The sequence below is a fragment of the Astyanax mexicanus genome, chromosome 6, assembly GCF_023375975.1.
Source record: "Astyanax mexicanus isolate ESR-SI-001 chromosome 6, AstMex3_surface, whole genome shotgun sequence".
In the NCBI taxonomy this organism is placed as follows: domain Eukaryota; kingdom Metazoa; phylum Chordata; class Actinopteri; order Characiformes; family Acestrorhamphidae; genus Astyanax; species Astyanax mexicanus.
In genome coordinates, this window is record NC_064413.1 from 49,310,527 (window position 1) to 49,333,072 (window position 22,546).

The 22,546-nt window shown below is 36.6% G+C and overlaps 1 protein-coding gene across 1 annotated transcript; it reads right to left on the bottom strand.

Annotated features, from left to right (window-relative positions):
• Nucleotides 1-8,725: 8,725 nt before the first annotated feature.
• bdh1 (3-hydroxybutyrate dehydrogenase, type 1) lies at nt 8,726-21,005 on the bottom strand. Its single transcript, XM_022673383.2, has 5 exons — nt 20,709-21,005; nt 18,521-18,631; nt 15,832-15,973; nt 14,585-14,737; nt 8,726-13,087 (listed from the first exon to the last, which is right to left on the bottom strand). Exons 1-5 carry the CDS (start codon nt 20,919-20,921, stop codon nt 12,621-12,623), a joined length of 1,086 nt encoding a protein of 361 aa, XP_022529104.1. The 5' UTR covers nt 20,922-21,005; the 3' UTR covers nt 8,726-12,620.
• Nucleotides 21,006-22,546: the final 1,541 nt, after the last annotated feature.

The window sequence follows — 22,546 nt, forward strand, 5'->3', positions numbered from 1 at the left end:
CAGCCAATAAAAAAACCAAAATCAGTGTGTCAGTAAATTAGATTATTATATAAGACTAATTGGTACTTTTGGCAGTGTGGGCAATGTGCCAAGTTCTGCTGGAAAATGAAATCCACATCTCCATAAAAGTTGTTGGCAGAGAGAAGCATGAAGTGCTGTAAGATTTTGTGGGAAAACAAAACTGCACTGACTTTAGACTTGATAATAAAACACAGTGGATCAACACCAGCAGATGACATGTCTCTCCATTAAACCATCACTGATCATCAGTAAATTTTACATTTCATTTGTAAATCAAGGGAGCAGAGTCTGGAGGAAGAGTGGAGAGACATACAGTCCAAGCTGCTTGAGGTCTAGTGTGAAGTTTCCACCAATCAGTGATGCTTTGGAGAGACATGTCATCTGCTGGTTCCTGGAATAACTTTTAAGAGGTTCTTCAGTTTGAAACTGTGAAGGAGCGTCTTAAATATAATTCAAGAATCACTTTCTTCTAAAAAAAAAAAAAAAACTTTTCTTTAAGGCTTTTAAAGTCACTTTAAGGGGTTCCCTCACTGAAGAACTGAAGAGCCAAAAAATGTTCCACAAGGTTTGTTGTCTGAAGGTCTCCAGGTGAGGTTCTCTGCTATATTCTTCACACTTTCTACAGCAGAGTCGTTGATGTTCAGTGAAGAGATCTTGTGCTCTCCTAAATAGTGATGGGTGATTATGGCCTAAAAAACTTCTATTAAGTTACTCCCAAACTGACGGACACTGAATTATACTAAATTATACAGAACATAGATTTGTGACTACAAATTGAGAAATAACGCACTAAACGAGTCACAGTAGAAACTTTAAAGGAGTGATCATTATTGTTTTCCACAATCTTGGAGAGCGATGACACTGCAGTTTTTAGAAATTATATGATTTATTTCTATCTAAATATATATTTTTGTGTATATTTTTTGTGTCGGAAGTGCTGGAACTTTTTTCGGTACGAGCTCAGTCCTCGGTGGAATGTTTAGAAAATATGCGCGTGTTAGTCTGTGGGAGGCACCAGTAACCAAGGTAAGACAGATAAACACTTCAGAAATGAGTAGCATTTTTGGATATTTTTGATTAGAAAGAGAAAAATGTCGAGCTTACTCCATTTTGAAAATCGCATTAAAACTGTAATTCGAATTAACTGAATTAATTCTGAAAATCGCCCAGCACTATCTTCTAAAGTCAACAACCATCTCTTTGGTTTTATCCACATTTAAAGATTTAAAGAGGTTTTTGGTTTTGCAGTCTGTTAGCCACGGCACCTCAGTGTTGATTTTGACAGGTATTTTTTTTTCTTTTGACTAAAATGTATAATAGTTATAAGAGTCACATTTTAGTCTTTTGGTTATTATTAGTTTTAGTAAAAATAATGTTTTAGTCTAATGAATTTTAGTCATATAAAAAGTATGTATTAAGTATTTTTTATTGTTTATTATTTACTAACATTAAAATGTTTTAAAGCAAGTGACCTGTAAAGATGGTGGGACAAATAAAACCAAGTTTCTGAAACTATAATCTTCTACTGCAGTACAGATTTATCCAAACATTACTGACTTTTAGTAGATTAGATTTAAATTACTTAACAAGTGTATCTGAAACTCAGATCCACAGCACTGCACACACCGTGTTCTTGGCTTTAACTTTACTTAAATAATGAAAATACGAAAGATACTGTTCTAAGCTACGCTGACTCGTAAAAAATAATCACCTGCAGCCTCTTCTATGAGGGGGTGCTTTTCCTGGCGGGGGTGTTGAATTTGGCACAACACCGGTCATAAGGACGCTGTGTGGAGCGGCAGTGTTCCGATCACTGCTTAATAATATACTTTATTACAAATAATTACCCCATTTAACAGTCTTTGTCATTTTCATTCAGTTTTTATTAGCTGACGGAAAGTGTACTAATTTTTTTAAAGTATTAATTTTTCGTCATAGTCTTTGTTAACAGAATTAACGCTGCGGCACCTCCTTCCTCTCTGTGTGCTGATTCGTCTTCGTTCTTGCTGATGAGGCCAACTGCAGTTGTATCATCAGCAAATTTGATGTGGTCTCATAGGTCAGCAGGGTAAACAGCAGTGGGCTGAGCACACAGCCCTGGGGGGCACCGGTGTTCAGTATGGTGGTGCTGGAGGTGTTGTTTCTGATCCTGACTGTGACTGTGGTCTCTCAATCAGGAAATTCAGGATCCAGTTGCTGAGGGAGAAGTTCAGACCCAGCGGGATCAGTTTTCCAGTCAGATGCTGAGGGTTGATTGTGCTGAAAATGACAGGTTTTTCCAGTTTTTATACAGTCAGAATCTCTATTCAGCAGGACTGATATAACAAGCAGTAGCAATACTGGAATTCTGTAACTCAGCACAACATCCTCTTTAAAAATAGCGAGAGTAGAGATGAAGTGGGTCAGGTTTCAGAAGCACATGTATCTTGAATATGGAGTAGTGGTATGTTTGATGCTCTTGCAACCAGAAGGTTCTTGGTTCTAGTCCTAATGAAGAAGAATTCAATAACACAATCTTTAAACCCTGATTTTTGTAGCCTACAACTGTGCATGTTTCAGTGATTTAAATGTTTAATGTTCTTATTAAAGAAGACAATATATAAATATATTTTCATAAATTAAAATATTCCATATAGTATGAAGTTCTTCCTCAGGATTTGAACCAGTGACCTGGTTGGAAGAGCATCAAGCATACCACTAATCCACAGCAGAAGAGTGGCTTGTTCACACTTCTGACCCACTCCATCTCTACTCATACTATTTTGAAGATGATAAATTTTTAAACATTACTTAAAATTGTAAATAATTCAAAATGCAATATAAAAGTTACATTAATGCAACACTAACATAACACATACTGTTTTGAAGATACATATATATATATATATATATATATATATATATATATTGCATTTTGAATTATTTACAATTTAAAAATGTATCATTTGAAACATTATTTAAAACATTATTTTACATTTTATATTATTTTCAACACTGAAGCATTTAAAATATTATTCAACAATTAAAATGATTTAACATTAAAAAAATGTACATTTAATATTATTTAACACTATGTAACATTCAAAACATTAACCTTATTTAACATTTAATATTATATAATATTAACAACAAAACAATTAATTTAAAATGATGTTTAACACTGAGCATTTTTTTACATTTTAAAAATGTAACATTATTGAACAACTAAAATTATTTAACATTATTTAAAACATTATTTTACATTTAATATTATTTAACATTATGTATCATGTAAAACATTACTTAAGATTATTTCACATTTAATAGTATGTAGGCATTTGTTACATTTTACATTTACATTTTTAAAATGTAACATTGTTTAACAGTTAAACTGATTTAACATTATTTTAAATGTTATTTCACATTTAATATTATTTAACACCATTTAGCATTTAGTGTTGTAACATCAATTTAACACCATTGTTCCTAGTAGTGTAGTGTGTTTTTTTATATTTCTCTTTTGTTTCGTTCTGTCACGTGACAAGATATTTTAGTGAGAAATGTTGGTATTTCAGCAGATCAGACTCTGTGGTTCAGTGGTAGAGTCTGTGTCATTAAGATCAGGAGGTTGTTGGTTCGAGTCCTGGTTGTTGCAGTGTTTATGCTTTCTGCTTTATCACTGTAAAAGGTAGATAAAATGTCAAAAATCTAACTGTAAGAAAGAAGTGCAGTAAATTACAATGCAGGGATTCTTAGTTTGGCCAGAACCTGTGTCAGGGTCAGTTTTCCAGATAGGGGATTAAGACCACTGGTAGACCAAAGTTTCTTGGTGGCCCGTTTCTGGAGAACCTCCACAGTAAGTCTCATGACAAAATTGTTCAATATAGAAACAAAATTTTGAGCAACTTTTGAGTAGTTGAGCAATTTGGCAAATTTATGGGAATTTTTACCCACATAAAAAAATTTTACCGGGCTAAATGAAAAATATTGTTTGGTGAAAAACTTCATTTACGTGTTCAGATCAGATTTTTTTTTTTGTCTTTCACATCATCAAAAAAAATGGACAATCTAAAAGTCACACTTCTCTCAACCATCCAAAAAAGTGTTTCACACTGCTGGTGAACCATGTGGACCATGGTTTAGTTGACCCATTCTTAGACCACCTCCTTAGGTTGGACCACATTTTGGTCTGTTGGTATGGACCATACATTTCTGAAACTTTCACACCTTCTATTTTGAGCAGAAAAGATCCAAAGTCCGGACCAAACAATGTAGGAGAAAAGCAACCTTTCGAGTCTACCTGCTTGGTCTTAAATGTTAGGAACACTCTCTCAGGTGGTTATCAGCTCAAACTCAATGCATCCTAGAAGATTGAGCCTTAGTGTGGTCAACAGTGAAGCAAGAAATCCCAAAAGACAAATGTAAAAAAAAAAAAAAAAAAAAAAAAAAAAATCAATTTTTAATCTGAACTACTTCATTTTTAATTTTGTGAGGCACAGTCTTGAAAAAAAATAAAGGTGCTGCTAAAAAAAAGTTTTTTTTGATTGATACCCTAGAAGAACCAGTTTAAAGAGGTGTGAAGACTAGAACATGGTTCCAACCATGGTCATTCTATGACAATGTTCAAAGATCCTTTAGTAGCAACTGAATTTTTTTTTTTTTTAAGTTCATGTTCAATCTGAAAGACGAATACTTAAAAAAAAAAACATGGCAGAAGCCTGACTTGGTGGCTCAGTGGTTTGCGCTATGAACCAACAACCGAAAGGTTCTTGGTTCAAACCTAATGCAGGGCAGACAAGTGAAGTTTTGACCGGCTATGTCCGAAATCAAATGCCAAGTTTAAAAAAAAAAGCTTTACATATATGAGTTCCTGTGGCTCAGTGGTAGATGCTACGCCTCCCGGTCAGGAGGTCATTGGTTCAAGACCGATCAGGAACTCCAAATCACACTTGCAGACAAGGTTCAGCTGGAAACCCAAGGGCGGGACTTGGGAGAAGACCTGAGAGTAGACCCTGAGGATGAGGGGGTATCAGAGAGCAAGAGAGGAGGACTAGGGGTGGAAACAAGGTATGTTCCCCCCTGGGGCCTCCGGAGAGAAGGAGGAGGGGATTATGCTGCTTAAAACAATGGTCATAACCCAATTTTAGTTAAAATCTACTTACTTCCTCCTCTCTTTCCTTTCTTCCTCCTCTCACTCTCCCCCACCTTCACCTCCTACTCCCTTGCTTCCACCTCCTCCTCATCCTCCTGGTTGCCCAAGGCCACCCATTCATCCATCCAACCAGCTTCCAAGCTGAACCCATCACCACCTGAGACCAGGCCAGACTCAAACCAGCAACCTCTTGATCACGAGGCAAGGCTTTTACCCACTAAGCCACCAAGTCTCAGTTGTGATCAATACTTTTTTTGGGGGGTTTATCATGTGATTTGGGCGGGAAAAAAAACCTGCATTTCTCAAACTCCTCCTTCAACCACTGCAATTGGTCCAGCCAAGCCACACCTTCTTGGGTTTGATCAAGCTCCGCCTTTCTATCGCCTCAGCCTCAAGTGGCTCTATCACCTCATGGTTTAAGACAGTAAGTAGTTGACTTGACTTTAGGGAAGGAACTACAGAGTTTGCTTCATGGACTTTTGGTTCTTAAGTAGGTCTGTTGGTCGACTACTTTCTTTAAGAGTTAGAAAACCAGTCAGAGTAAGAAACCCAATAAATTGAATGATCTCTTGGAGAAGTTGATCATTGAGTGAAGTAGAGATTGGAACTAGAGGGAGTTTGCTCAACACTTGCTGTCACCCTTAGTGTCATCATGTAAGACATAGCCATTGTAGAACTGTTTTGAGACTGCCAGATTGGGTTTTGCCAGTCTGAACAGCCAGAAACCACATGAAATCAGATTTTTTTTTCTCATGGAATACAAACCACATTTGCACATGGTTTGAAATGTGATTCCAATGGTTTCAATTGTGATGTGTGGACACGCCAATCCAATCTGATCACTTGCAAATAATGGTGCAGATAGTTTTCTCAACATAAAGCCAAAAGTTCCTTGAGTAGTGCCATTGACCAGGGCTGTTCAATCTTATATGTAAAGACCTCTTGTGGCCACAGGTTTGCTCTTTCCAGCCTTCATTGGGCCATTGATTGAAGACCAACTGATTACCCATTTGATTGTTAAGAATGAAACCGGCAGCCACACCAGTCTTTTGCAGATATGATTAGACACTCCTTCCAGAGAGGAGACACTTGTAAAATTGTTATTTGGGTTTTGGGGGTAAATGTTTTCAGACTGCCAGATTGGGTTTTACCAGTCTAAACAGCCAGAATCTACATGAAACCATTTTTTTGTCCATTGAATCCAAACCACATTTGGACATGGTTTCATTTGTGATGTGTGGACACGCCAATCCACACATCATAATCTGATCACTTGCAAATGTTGGTGCAGATAGTCATCTCAACATATAGCCAAAGGTTCTTTGAGTAGTGCCACTGACCAGGGGTTGTTCAATCTTATATGTAAAGACCTTTTGTGGCCACAGGTTTGTTCTTTACAGCCTTTATTGGGTCATTGATTGAAGACCAACTGAAACCAGTTGATTGCTAAGAATGAAACCTGCGGCCAAACCTACCCTTTGCATATATGATCAGACACTCCTGCCAGAGAGGAGACACTTGTAAAATTGGTATTTTGACGGTTTGTTACAATATTTACAGTACAGTGTAGATTAGAATAAGAGTTCTGATTGACCAACATATATATATATGCTACAGGCTGGTTTTCCCAAAAGTCTATTAACATTAAGATGATTACTGAGCACTTTCTCTTTCTCTTTCTCTTTCCATGTTAAGATGTTACTACTTTTAATTTGCTTTTGGGAAACCCAAAGCCCAGAACTACAGAACATGGGTCACCAATCCTGCACCTGGAGAGCAACCTTCCAGCAGACTTTAACTCAACCCACCAATCAATCTCCAACCACCTGATTCAACTAATCACTGCCTCCAGGAGAGAGAGAGAGACAGAGATTGATTAGGTGACTGGGGTGTTAGATTGGAGATGCAGGTAATTTGCAGGACGATGGTTCTCCAGTAATGTGGAAGAAGGTCTCTTTAGGACCGATTTTAGGATCTCTGTACAAACATGTCTGTATTAACCTTTTGGAAATTTCCGGCACACACACACAGAATTTATTTTAAAGTGTCTGATTAAATTATATAAATGTAATTATACAAACCACTAAAATAAATTTTGGTTGTGATTTCTTTATATATATTTGGGACCTATTTTTGAGGCTTTGTCATTGGTCAGTGCTAAAAGTTGGCTAAAATTAGCAGCTTACTTTGGAAGAAAAGTGGATGAATTGACAAAGTGGATAAAATAGGTGTTCATAGATATCTAGTGTGTGTAGGAAAATTGAATGATCATTATAACTAGTCAAAAAGCATTAGATTTACATCTTAGCCAGCTAAGTTTAGTTTAGCTTAGTTAAGCAGGGTTATTCCTTTGAGTTATAGGTATATGTTTGAGTAAACTGAACATTGTTGTTTTATTTTATAAACTACTGAGATTATTTCTTCCAAATTCCAAATAAAAATATTGTCACTTAGAGCATTTATTTACAGAAAATGACTAACGTTCAAAGTAAAAAAAAGATGCAGCGCTTTCAGCCCTTAAAGAATGTAAAGAAAACAAGATAAGGTTATTAATCTAAAAATGTAAAACCTCTGGAATATAAATAAGAGGAAGATGGATGATCACAAGCCATCAAACCAAACTGAACTGCTTGACCTTTTCACCAGGAGTTTAAAGAGCATAAAGTTGTCCAAAAGCAGTGTGTAAGACTGGTGGAGGAGAACATGATGCCAAGATGAATGAAAACTGTGATTAAAAACCACCAGGGTTATTCCACCAAATATTGATTTCTGAACTCTTAAACTTTATGAATATGAACTTGTTTTCTTTGTATTATTTGAGGTCTGAAAGCTCTGCATCTTTTTTGTTATTTCAGCCATTTCTCATTTTCTGCAAATAAATGCACTAAATGCACAAATTTTATTTGGAATTTAAGCGAAATGCTGTCAGTAGTTTATAGAATAATATGTTTATTTTACTCGCAAATATATATATTAATAGCAAACTCAAAGAAACTGATCATTGATCAGATTGATCACAACTGATCAAGTGTTTTTTTTTTTTTCAAAGCTATATAGTAAAATTGTATTTTTTTTTAGCTAAAATCAGATTTTTATGCGGTTTCTGACTATAAAGATGATCAACAATCAATCTGTACATAAAAATCTGATTTGGGAGCCAAACTGCACCATCCCAGATCTCAGAAAATCAGCTAAATAAGAGAAACATTTCCAAAAAATATCATCATACTAAACAAAAAAAAAACAAATAAATAAAAAACTAAATCTGATGACCTGTCTCTGCTTTTATTTCAAAGTTAAACTTTAAATCTAAATGGAATTAAACTGGCTTTATTAATCAACAGCAACAATATATATATTCAGCATATGGCAGCCATGTGACCTGAGCCTCACTCACAGGAGCCTGTGATGGGAGAAGTCTGCCCTCTGCAGGGATCTATTACTATAACAAGATAACTGCTGCAGGAATGGGGCATACTTGACTTGACTTGCCTTGTCTTTCCTTCACAGTTAATATTTTCTATTCAGTTGCTTAAATTAAGTGTAAATTCTGTAGATCACGCTCACACTCAATATTCTCAAACTATGTTTTTATTGTGGAAAAGTTAACATTTCTAAAAAGGGAAATTTTCCATTGTTGTCTTTTTTTTACTATTAATTCAAACAGATTAAAAAGCCAGAGAGTTGCTCAGCTGCTCCATCCAGTGGCCGAATTAAACAGGAATGATAGAGCTTTTAGCATCTTTTCCATCTCTTTACTGTAAACTGTGTATATGTTTTAAAAAAAGGAGCTCTATTGAAATACTGGCGCCAGACACACCCATCCGTTCCCCCAATGAAAGAAAGTGAATAATCACTCTGAGAAATGAGACGTGTAGATCTGAACACGGGTTGGTACTGGAACTGTGAATCTTCTCCGTCTGAAAGTCTATCATGTGATCATTAACGTCAGCCAGGCTTTTGTATCTGCTGATGGAGCTCTGACAGAACCACAGGCATCCGCTTTCATTCAGAGGCAGCTTCTCTCTCGCTGAAAAGAACCCAGCTGAGGCATCTGTTCTGGAGGAGTCCACAGCCAACTCACACACACACACACACACAAACACACACACAGTCCCGTCTCTGACTCTCTGCCACCAAGGCCTCCACTGTTCATCACTGCAACCCCCCCGCCCCCCCCCCCAAAAAAACCTGCAGAGCTGCAACATCACACACAGAACATCACACATTCACATTAGAGAAATATTTAAACCAATAGTTCACCAAAAAAAATCTAATATTACACAATTCCTCCATCACCCACTGTACTCAGACAGGCATCTCTAGTGTCTACATTTAAAAAAAGCATTTTTAATACCTCAAATTAGGAGTTTCGCACATAATAATATTGTCATTTCTAAAGCTATGTAAAAAATAATCATTTTTTGGGGTTTATTTAAGGGTATTTTTCTATAACTGTTTGTATTAGTGTTTATTTTTGCAGATTTTGCTAGATTTTTATGTTGCACCCTTTTTAAGTGCACTTTTGCTATAATGGACCACCTAAATGGTTTCGGGGGTGGTGGTGAACTTATTTATGATGCTTGAGGCACAGTTCAAGTCGTTAGTCACGAAGGTGAGCAGGCACTGGGAGGTATATATATATATATATATATATATATATATATATATATATAGAACTAGGCAATTAAGGCATGGTCCTTATCGCAAAACTTTGTTAATACTTAACAACACATTTTGATACACTATTATTATTTTAGCTGGTTCGAATCCTGTTCATGTAGCTTGCCATCGGCTACCGGAGCCCCAAAGAGAGCACATCTGGCCTTCCTCTCTCTGGGTGGGTACCCCTCATTACTCCATAGGGTGGCAAGGCTGCGTCTGTGAGCTGATGTATCAGAACCGAGTCGTTTTGCTTTCCTCTGAGTGCGCTGTGATGCTACTCGGCAATGCTGCATCAACATCACCATTGATAAGGGGAGTCCTAATGAGTGGGTTGGGTAATTGGCTCTGTAAAATTGGGGTGAAAATGCCATTTTAGGGACATATTAATTTACTTTATAAACAGATACAGTTACATCACTTATATTTATGGAATGTTTGCAATCAAGAATATTATCACAAAAAAAAATAGGGCAATATTGCTTCAGTATCACAGGAATGGATCATGTGTTTGGCTATTTTGTCTAATTAATAACAAGAAACATTATCCCAATCAAACTTAATTCACCCCATCATTAAAGATTAATCATTGTAGAACTTGTTTAAGTTCCACCCTCAGCTCAAATTTGAAAAAGGCAAAAAATAAATTGGAAGGGGTTGTTTGGACAGGGCACTGGGTGATGTATGGGTTTAGGGGTGGGGCAGGAGGGAGAGTTGATTGGCTGAGCTGCAGCAGCAGCAGTGTGCCTCTGATGGTGGTGAGACGCAGATGTTTGGACGCCAGCAGTGGGGGAAGTTATCGATACATTATTGATTAACTGATCTGCATATTGTGATGTGTCTGCGTATCCAATAGCAGGGTTGAACCTGAGAGGGCGCTGCAGAGGCAGAAATTACCACAATAAAAAAATTAAAACAGTTTCTCAAAAAAATTGGAAATATTTATAACATTTTAAGCAGGTCTGGTTAGTTTCATTACTTCAAAAGAACACATTTCTGCTATTAATTAAGAAAATAAATATATTTTAAGGGTTTAGTGGCTCTGGAAGCTGTGGAAATGTCCGAAGCTGAACAGTCTCAGATTGGCTACTTTCTACTTCTACTAAGCCAATAAAAACACTTGTTTAAAACACTTATTTATTTTTTGAGAGAGCAGCTGGTGGGGCATAAGCTCCTACTTCCTTATTATATGCTATATCGCAAACAACCAAAGGTGCTATGGGAAATTATCCCAGACAGGGGTTAAGCCTAGTCATTGATGATACATTCTTTTTTAATTGAAAATCTATTAATAATAATAAATGCTGTGTAGTTCAGGACTAAGCTTAATCCCTGTCTGGGAAACTTCCCCCACATGAGTGAGGAGAAAATTCTATAAATTAATTTTTACTTTTTTTTTTTTTTTGGTTGAACTATTCTTTGAACCCTTCATATACTGGAATCTGGAGAGTAGTGCGAGTACATACTGATAAATCTAGATGTAGAACATCAGAGCTGTGCTTCTGGAACAGCAGAAATGCTTAGTGGTAGGTCCATTAAATAAAGACTTTTCATTTTTTTCAAATGAGATTTAAATCTCATTCTTAAATGATCCTATGTTGAATATGAATCCAATCTGTCAATCAGCAGATGACATGTCTCTCCAAACCATCACTGATTGGTGGAAACTTCACACTAGACCTCAAGCAGTTTGGACTGTATGTCTCTCCACTCTTCCTCCAGACTCCCTTGATTTACAAATGAAATGTAAAATTGACTGATGATCAGCGATGGTGTTGGAGAGACATGTCATCTGCTGGTGTTGATCCACTGTGTTTTATTATCAAGTCTAAAGTCAGTGCAGTTTTGTTTTCCCACAAAATCTTACAGCACTTCATGCTTCCCTTTGCTGACAATTTTTATAGAGATGCCGATTTCATTTTCCAGCAGGATTGGCACACTGCCAAAAGTACAATTTTTTGGGTTTTCATTGGCTGTAAGTCATAATCATCAACAATAAAATAAATAAACACTTAAAATAGATCACTCTATGTGTAATATATGAGTTTCACATTTTGAACTAAATACCTGAAATAACTAAAGTTACTTTTCAATGATATTCTCATTTTTTGAGATGCCAATCATTCTCATTACAACCTACTGCACTGTCCACTATTGGTGGTAATTCTATCTTCTACAATGTGTTCCTTGTACAATAAGCAACACTGCAATCGAGTAATAAATGTCCCCTACCTAAACTTTAGATATGAAATGTCCATTTATGTACAATCATCTGCACCCACTATCAGGGCTAGCTCTGTAATAGCTGGAATTTATACTGCCTTGCCATGAGCACATTGGCCGGTGGGTTTAATCTCACTCACAAGATAACACCTCACAACTTATACAGGTGTGGGCATTCTTAGGCCAACCTTCTGTGACGGCGATGCCATTTCAGGGACAGATTAATTCACTTTATAGTTATTTTAAGAAATGTGTGCAGTTATTGAACTAAAAAAATTAGAAAAATCTAAATTGATTAATTTTGGCTTGTGTAATGTGAACATAGCCTTATAACACACAGTGATCAAGTGGTCCACTAGACATGGAAATAACTGAAGGTACACACACAAAAAAAAATGTTTTTTGATTGGTCGACACCAGACATTTCTCTGGTTTGTTAGTGTCCATCTGCTTTGTAGCACCTTTTAAAGGCAGTCGTCAGGATCTGGAGCGTGATTTGCTCATCACAGACTCAACAGTGTGACTGTGATAACGATTAACATGTGATTAAAAGTTTCAGCCCAAATCAGCGGGAGGAATTACTTCAGAAATACAGCCTGTCAGAAATGGCTGCTGGGAGGTGGGTCATGACCTGCATGCGGATCCACCAGTGCGGCTCCATCGGGTTGTAGCGCGTGTATGGCCGTTTAGAGGTGATGGCGTCTGTGATGTCGTCTAAAACTGGCGAGATGTCTCGCTGCCCACTGTTGCAGTAGGAGCGCATCAGGGCCATGTACTGCTCAAAGTGGGTCTTGCCGTAGTCCTCCTGAACACCAGGGGGCGCCTCCTTCCACAGCTTCTCCGCCGTAGTGGCCACAATGTCGCGGGTCAGGATTCCTGTGGCCACTATGAAGTTCCCCGGCTCGATAACGGACACCTTCACCCCCCAGGACTTCATCTCGTACCTGAGGCAGTCGGAGAAGGCCTCCACTCCATATTTGGAGATGCAGTAAGGAGAGCGCAGGGCATTCCCCATCCTGCCATACATGCTGGCTATGTTCACCACACGGCCTGGAACAAAAAAACGGGAACAGGATCAACATCAGGATTATAATCATTACAGACTGTAGTTCTTTATCTTTCTCTGCATACTTTATTATTAACCTCCCTTAACCCTGTTTTCATTTTCCAGCAGGACTCGGCACACTGCCCACATTGCCTTATATAATTGGTCTTATATAATATTCAAAGTTTCTGAGCCACTGATTTTTGGGACAATCATCAACAATAAAAGAAATAAACTCTTAAAATAGATCACTCTGTTTTTAATACATCTATATAATATAGGAGTTTCACATTTTGAATTGAATTACCGAAATAAAGTAAATTTTCAATTATATATATATATATATATATATATATATATATATATATATATATATATATATATATATATATATATATATAAAATATATAAATATATATTTTAATGCATTAGTGTTATTTGGGTGGTGGGTCATTCATATTCTCAGCACTGCAAGAAGAACGTTTTGCAACATTTTGTAAAGGTTTCAAGAATGTTATTCTGCAACGTTACAGAAATAATGTTACTGGAATGTTCTGAAAACGCACGTGACGTAATAAGGGTTTGCATCACAGCGTTATTAGAACATTTCTCACATAATGTTCCCAGCTAGACAAGTGCTAACATTATGTAAATGTTAAAAGTAACACTCCCAAAACTAAAAATGAAAACATTTGCACAAGTGACATTGCAGAGACGTTACCAGAACGTTTAAAAAGGATTTTAAATATAGAATGTGTTAACTACATAAATGCATAACTACATAATTCCATAATTAAAATTAACTTTTTCAGTATGTTTAAGTAAGACGTGAAATGGTATGATAAACATAAAAATGGTTGCATTTCTTTCTTGGAAACACATCATCCCAAGAATCATTATTATACTCATAAAAAAATTACTACAACCATAAGTGTGGTGAGGATAGAGTGTTTTGTTGATAGAAACATTTGCACATTGGATAGAAGTTAGAATATACTACTACTATTAATCATAATAATAATAATAATAATAATAATAGGGGTGTGACAAAATATCAACATTGCAGTACATCATATCGATACATCATGCATATGTGGCATTAAATATGGATATTTTTTTCTATAACATAGGTGCTCTAAACTCCTTAAGACTCACCCCCATAATTTGACTTTATGGTGGTGCTATAGTCAAATGTATAGGGTAAAGCTGCAGTGAAGAATATTGGATGTTAAATTCTGTAAAACAACAATAAACCCATAATTCCTGGTATTTGCTTATTTAGGAGTATTTTATCCTCTTCAGTAACACAGATGCCGTGAAGTATCGTAGAGAATTAGCTTGTGATATATCGAGTATCGCAGAATCTCATTATTGTCATATTGTTATCATAGGAAAGGCATTGTGATAAAATCATATTGTGGTAATCTAATATGCCCTGTGATTTCACTCCTGATAATAAGTAATGATTATAAAAATGACATCAGAATTTGTATGTCTCTCACCTTTGGCTCTGCGGATAAGAGGGAGAACAGCTTTGGTCACTCTGATGGTTCCCCACAGGTTAACATCAGACACCTGCTTGTACGTCTCCATTGTTGTGAACTCTACCTCACCAAATGTAGAGATACCCGCATTATTCACCACAGCCCACAGACCTGACCAAACACCAGACAAGAACAAAGATCAGTCAAACCATTAAGAGCTGAAGGCCCATCTGTAACTATCCTTCTAACACTACAGAATGATAGAACAATACAAATGTTAGAACCAATGTTAGGTAGTGAGGTTAACTATTTTTAAGTTTCACCCCTCTACAGCTCAATACTAAGAAGCTTTATACCCCTTTTAGCCCACACCACTGGCATTAGGCTTATTTGTTCATGTTTATTAAGCTCCAGAGAGTGAGTGAGTGTGTTTGTGCACATCAATGTCAGCAAAGGAGGGAAACTTAGGCCCAAACCTTCAAGCACCCGATACGTCATTGGGAGTGCTTCAGTGAAGTTCAATAACCTACCTGCTGCTGGATATTTAGTTAACTTTAGCGCTTTATGATTAGCTTTTATTTTATTTTTCCGTTCCGCCTTAAATGCTGCAACCCCTGCCATCTGTTGCACCATTTAAGGTGGAACGGGAAAGTTAGCTAGCTAGCTAGCTACTGAGACAAACTACTTTTTAATGCTTGTTATGAAAAACTCGACCAGAAAACATTGGAATTACACATTAAACTACACATTAAACTATGTTAATATTGTGCTAATGGTCACTTTTAACAAGGACATTTTACATTTTTGGGTTTCTTTGGTTGCTTGATCCGTTTTATCTTACCAGTGATTCTCCTATCCCTTTGTTTGAAGTGTGCATCTTTAAAAGATTTTAAGGGCTAACAAGCCCTTTCCCTCCCTTTTAACCTACTCCTCCAGCCTAACAAGAATTGGGACACCCTTACACCTTGGTGTGCACGCCCAAAACAGTGGGCTAGGGGTAAGGGGCCTTCATATAGATAAATGCACTCGGTAGAAGGGGTGTCCATTAACATATGGACATATAGAGGCAGTTTCCCAAACAGGAATTAAGCCAATTATTAAACTACAGATTTTTTATTTTATCTTTAAGAGACTGACATATAGTGTATTAACTAATCCACTACATTTAGACACATTTTCACCACATTGCTGCAAGTAATACCAAGAAAGAAAACATAAGGCAAATCATAATGCACTTTAAATCAAATGACCAGCACCACACTCACCTTTTTCTGGGTCATCCAGGTTAGCTTTAATGAACTCCACAGCCTGGGAAACCTCATCATCACTGCAAACGTCCAGCTGAACCACCTTCATCCTGTCTGAGTGCATGTTCTCCAGCTCCACCGCCCCCTCGCCAGCCTTATCCTGAGGGTACAGAGCACCTGGAACACTCACATTTACAGCCTTTCCTCTGACTAATTGGTGTTATTCATCATAGAGTGCACCACAGTGCTGTAACCCTGAAGGTTGACCTGCATATTAACCTACATGTTCCCATAAACACTAAAAACAAATTTAACAATTCCAAAGAATGACCTCCTTCATCAGTCACAGGAAAACGGCTCACAGCTGGACATTAAACTGCTTACAGACAACTGCGCAATCACTTTTGAGTCTGTGGAAATCAGAGGTGTAGTACCTTACTGAAGTAGAAATGTTGGTTATCTATACTTTACTAGACTACTTATTATTATTATTCATATGACTTTTTACTTCTGCTCTTTTCATTTTCACTCAATTATCTGAACTTTCTACTCCTTATATTTAAAAATAGCCTCATTAGCCCTATTTAATTTCAGCTGATTGGATGTAGATAAGTAAAAACATTTACCATTCCGACTTCCTATTGGTTTATAGTGTGATCCATCACACCTACACACGCACCGCCCCCCACTCCAGCAAGAACATAGCAGACGTATGTAGTCTAGTATGAAGATGATCCGTGCAGAGACTCAAGAGAACTCCAGTCCAACTAAGCTACTTTAATATCTTTAATATATTTACATTCTACTAAAATACATTCATTTACAATCAGCATATATGCAGCTGAAACACTGAGGAACAGCTTAGAGCATCCCAAATTATATTATCAACATTAATATTTTAATAATATAACATTATACTCATTATAGCTTTTAGAAAAGGGAAGAGGGAAAGGGGGTTGGATGGTAGTGCACTACAGGACTCAGCTTTTGTTCTTAATGGCTTATTTTTTCCCCCTTAAATAACTTTTACTTTTATACTTTAAGTAGTTTTGAAACCAGTACTTTTACACTTTTACTTAAAGAGTAAAAACTTGAGTTGATACTTCAACATCTACAGAGGTATTTTAAACACTAAATGAATGAATGCAATACACATAAGGGCTAGGTTAACTCATCAACTTACTAATCAATGCTTGACAACCGATTTTGTAAATATGTCGAAATATGGAGTAATGTGTTCTGATGCATTGCAAAGAAGGGCCAACTTCCCAAAATCACACACCACTACACTAAACAGTATGTTATATATAGTGCATCCACAATTAAACTTAAAAAAAATAAAAATAAAACCCAAGTAATTAAAAAAATAATAATACTTAATGTCATGTAAAGAAGTGTCATGGCTTAAATGAGAATTTAAAAAAATAATAAAATATTCAAGTAAATATTCTTTTATTCATTACTATGGGTTTTTATTATAGTTGATAAGCACACACAACAAAAATTTTAGAAACGGGATAACTTAGATGTTAGATTAATTCACTAATAAACAAATATTAGGTGCATCCCCATTACAAATAGACCTGATTCAATCTTATTGCTTCACAATCTACAACACTAATTTAAAAAAAGGTTGGGACACTATAAAATACAGATAAATGTAAATGTAATCAGATACTGGAAAGAAGATATTTCACCATTTAATAAAAACATTACATTGTTGGCAGTATGGGGTGGGCAATATGGCCCTAAAATAATATCACAATATTTTAAGATATTTTCATGATATTGATACTCTTAGGGATATGCCAAAACACTTAAAACAATATTAAAAAAAAAAAAAAAAAAAAAAAAAAAAAAGAATACACTACTGCAACAAAATGAAAATTACATTGTATTACTGCCTACAATATAACATAGCAGAAGATCCAGAATGTTATGATACTAATAATACACTCTAAATATCTCCATATATCCAGGATTAAAGTAAAATAAATGATACTGGACAGATATAATCTGTCTCTAGTAGATATATAATGGGCAATGAGAACAGTGTGAATTTTTCTTTTGCTAAAAACAGCAAAAAAGTAGTACTCTGATGTGATAATTAGGGGTGGGTGATATGGCACGATATTTCAGGGTATAATATCGTTCACGATTTTCAAAAATGTTGGTGATATTGTGTACGACATGGCACACCCCTAGTAGGCAGCAACACATCTTAAAAAAGTTGTGATGGGAAAATAAAAATCTGTTACTAATTTAAAAAAGCTGCAGTAAAAGAAATTTGCAACTAACTCATATGACAGACTATAAATCTGCTAATGAAATAGTAAAATACCTCACTTTCAACTGATATGTTTTCCATGTTCTGTTGTGAAGAAAATCATTGCATTCTGTTTTTATTTACACTTATTTTCATTTTAAACAGCATCCCAACATTTTAAGGAACTGGAGTGGAACTGGAGGAACTGGAGTACATGCTCCAGTGTGAATTTTCTGAGTGAATTCTTGTGAAAGCACCGCTGTATGTAAGGCTGCATGTTAACATATAAACTGTCTGTTAATGCTTAAGAACCATTACTCAATGATTTTGTAAGAGTCAGTTAAGACCATCTCACCCACTTCCTCTCTAAACTCAAACCAGTAACTGGGAAACATTAACCAATCAGAGACCAGAGCTCTGCAGTCCAAAATCCCACTTTACCTTGAATAGGCATCCAGCGAACACGGTGAACCCCAGCTTATGGAAGTGTTTGGCCAAACCGTGTCCGAAGCCACTGTCACATCCTGTAATTAACAAGGCCTTCCCTTCCACCTGGAAACAAGAAAAGAGAGAACGATTACTTCCAGAAATCTCCTGTAATCTGCAGCGTTTTCACTCCCCCCCAGCATAAAGTGGGTCAATCTGGAGGATTGGCAGAAAAAAAGCCAAACAGCATAAGAGCACGGAGTTCTCCAGACTAAACAATAGGCTAATTGCTGGCTTAACTCGCTGTATTTTATTAATTTTAAGAAGCTGCTGTATAAGCTTTTCCCACGGCTAAAAGGAAATGAAGAAAATGAAGCCTGTTGTGCAGATGGAATTCAGATTAAATAGTAAACATTCACTATGTCCTAAACCATATATTAACCCATACTGGCATATACCACCTTATAATACCATAAAACACCTTATATATATATATTACCCCACACCCCCATATACTACACCATACTACCCCATACACCAGTATAGGTGTGCATCATATACTAGCCTATACCTACATATACTACATTCACATACTGACAGTACCCAATACTACCTTTTACTCTAAATACTTGCCAATATATTTACTTGCATATGCTACCACACGACTATTTAGTACACCATACTACCCTATACTCCCTACGCTACCATATAAAGAGTGGGACAATATATCAATGTATCGTATTGTATTGTTTCATCCGTTTTGTATTAATATGTCATTTTTTGTGAAACCTACAACAATAAATCAATAATTCCTGGTATTTGCTTATATTGGAGTATTTTACTCTCTTTATTAACACAGATGCTGTGAAGTATCGTAAAGGACTGTCTTATGATATATTGTCATGATACTGTGATTTTCTATATATCGTACATGACTTAAAGTACCCTATACAAGCGTATACAACTCTTTACTCCATATAATAGCCTATACTCCAACTGCTGATCCACCACTTGCTGGAGACAGTTACTCCAACAAAAGCAGGCTAAACAGATGTCCTTATATTTGTCTTCATATAATGTAGCTTTCACAATGTTCTTAAACTCATTAAAGAACCTAGGGCCATTACTGAATAATGATATCAAATTCTTGTGATCAAGTCAGAACAATTTATATTGAACAGAAACCATTCATTAAGGCATTTGAATGTTTAACTGGTTGGAACAGAGCTGTAAAAGCAAATAATACATATTTAAAATGAGCAAGTTTTATCTCCAGAACAAACCCAACACTTAACTTATCTCACTATATTTTTTGGGGTCAATGGAATCAAAAGTGTGTTACTCAAAGGACACTTTGTAGCACTTTTTTATGTTATTATTTCTACTAGTGCATCTAAAAAAATTACAATATCAACAAAAAGTTTTCTTTTATTGTTGATGATTATTAAAGTTGACAGCAGATGGAAGATTTTGAAGGGAAAGCACTGCACTGACTTTAGACTTGATAATAAAACACAGTGGATCAACACCAGCAGATGACAGACATGACTCTCCAAACCATCACTGATCATCAGTAAATTTTACATTTCATTTGGAAATCGAGGGAACAGAGTCTGAAGGAAGAGCGGAGAGGCTCTTCCTCTGTGAAACCTTTTTATGGAGATGCTGATTTCATTTTCCAGCAGGACTTGGCACACTGCCCACAGTGTCAAAGGTACCAATTGGTCTTATATAATATTCAAATTTTCTGCGACACTGATTTTTGGGTTTTCATTGGCTGCATGCCTAATCATATTCCAAATTGTTGTGCTGCACTAACAGCTGGCAAACACAGTTTATTGAATACAGTGCAAAATGTATTTTTCTGGTGAACTACTCCTTTAAGTGTGAATAACATCATGTATTACGTAATCACTGGTAATGTATTTTTAAACAGCTTGAAGGAGCATCACACTTCACACATCTAGGTTATCTCTCCAACTGTACCACTCAGAAGGATCTCAGAATAAGCAGAATAAATAAATAGTACTTTAAATATGACATGGTTGGGGGTCTCACAGTGCCCCCCCACTGTACCTGTACTTGTAACCTGTATGCTGCTCAGACCTACAGCTACTAATACTGCCCTCCGGCCCGGAGCGCTGCTGGCGGGTGCAGTCGCGCAGTCTGACCGGATCACAGGCGCTGCAGAGCGGGTACCTACCCTGACGGAGCCGCGGGGTAGCCGGGGCAAGGCGATGTAGAGCACGAACAGCGAGTACAGCAGCACCACGCACTCGGTGGCGCTCGCCTCGGGCAGGCCGCACAGCCAGGCCAGCAGGTTCAGCGCGGACGGTAAACCGAAGCCCAGGATCAGGGTGAGGAACACGGAGAAGGCTACGAGCAGCGCGACCCGCACGAAAGGCAGCGAAGCCATGTTTACCGATCAGCGCCGCGTAACGAAGCTGTAGCTTTAACTTATGGAGGAGGGGGCGGGGCCCGACTGAGCCGTTTGACTGGAAGTTTGATTCACTCAGTAATTCACTCAGCGATTCATTTAGTGATTCACTCAGCGATTCACTCAGTGATTCACTCAGTGATTCACTCAGCAACTAACTCACTCAGTGATTCACTCAGCGATTCACTCAGCGATTTACTCAGCGATTCACTCAGCGATTTACTCAGCGATTTGCTTAGCGATTTGCTTAGCGATTTGCTCAACGATTTGCTTAGCGATTTGCTCAACGATTCATCCAGCGATTCACTCAGCAACTCACTCAGTGATTCACTCAGCAACTCACTTAGTGATTCACTCAGCGATTTACTCAGCGATTTGCTCAGCGATTCACTCAGCAACTAACTCACTCAGTGATTCACTCAGAGATTCACTCAGTGATTCACTCAGCGATTTGCTCAGCGATTCATCCAGCGATTCACTCGGCGATTCACTCAGCTCAGCTAAACGATTCTTTAAAAGTGGAACTCTCAGTGTAATGGAACGTAGACCTACGATTCATTGATTCGATTCAGTGCAGTTCTACACATGGGCTGTATTCGGAATGGCATACTACTATACTGCGTACTGCATACTGCACTAGTATGTACTGCATACTACACACTGCCCAGTATGTAGTATTCGGTACTGTAACACTTTTGATTGTAGTACCCTACGCGGTCCTGCTGTGACACACCAGTCAGTGCTCTGTAGTGCTCTGAATTCCTCAGAGTGAGTTGTAAACAGAAAGAACATGAAAAATGTCCTACCTTTTCATTATTAAGACTAATGAGATCTGCATACTGTCCAGAACAGCAATTGCTGCTTTTATTTTAGAGTTTAATGTAAGTGCAGTTAACCCAATTCTAACAACCATTTAGCAGCAGCCCCCACAACCCAAGTATGTTCCAGTTAAATATGTTTTCCTATTTATTTTAGTAGATTACTATTTTCATATCATGTAAATACCAACAAGAAGAACACATTTAAACAAACTCTCATTCATATTTACACAATCTCAACAATAAAAGAAATGAGACACGTTGCACAAGTGAAACAATTTTATTAATTTGTATTCAAATCATTCCCTTATTTAAAAGAAAAATATGTATTAAAACTGAGGGAATTATTTATTAAATCAACAGAACGATTGATTAAGAAGGGAATTATTTATTAAATTAACAGAACGATTTATTGGAATTATTTATTAAAGTAACAAATTTATTAAAACTGAGGGAATTATTTATTAAAGTAACTAAATAATTTATTAAAACTGAGGGAATTATTTATTAAAAGAACAGAACAATCTATTGGAATTATTTATTAAATAAAGAGAACGATTTATTAAAACTAAGGGAATTATTTATTAAAGTAACAGAATAATTTATTTAAACTGAGGGAAACATTTATTAAAATAACAGGATAATTTTTTGGAATTATTTATTAAATAAATAAGAACGATTTATTAAAACTGAGGGAATTATTTACTAAAATAACAAAATAATTTATTAAAACTGAGGGAATTATTTATTAAAATAACAGAATAATTTATTAAAACTGAGGGAATT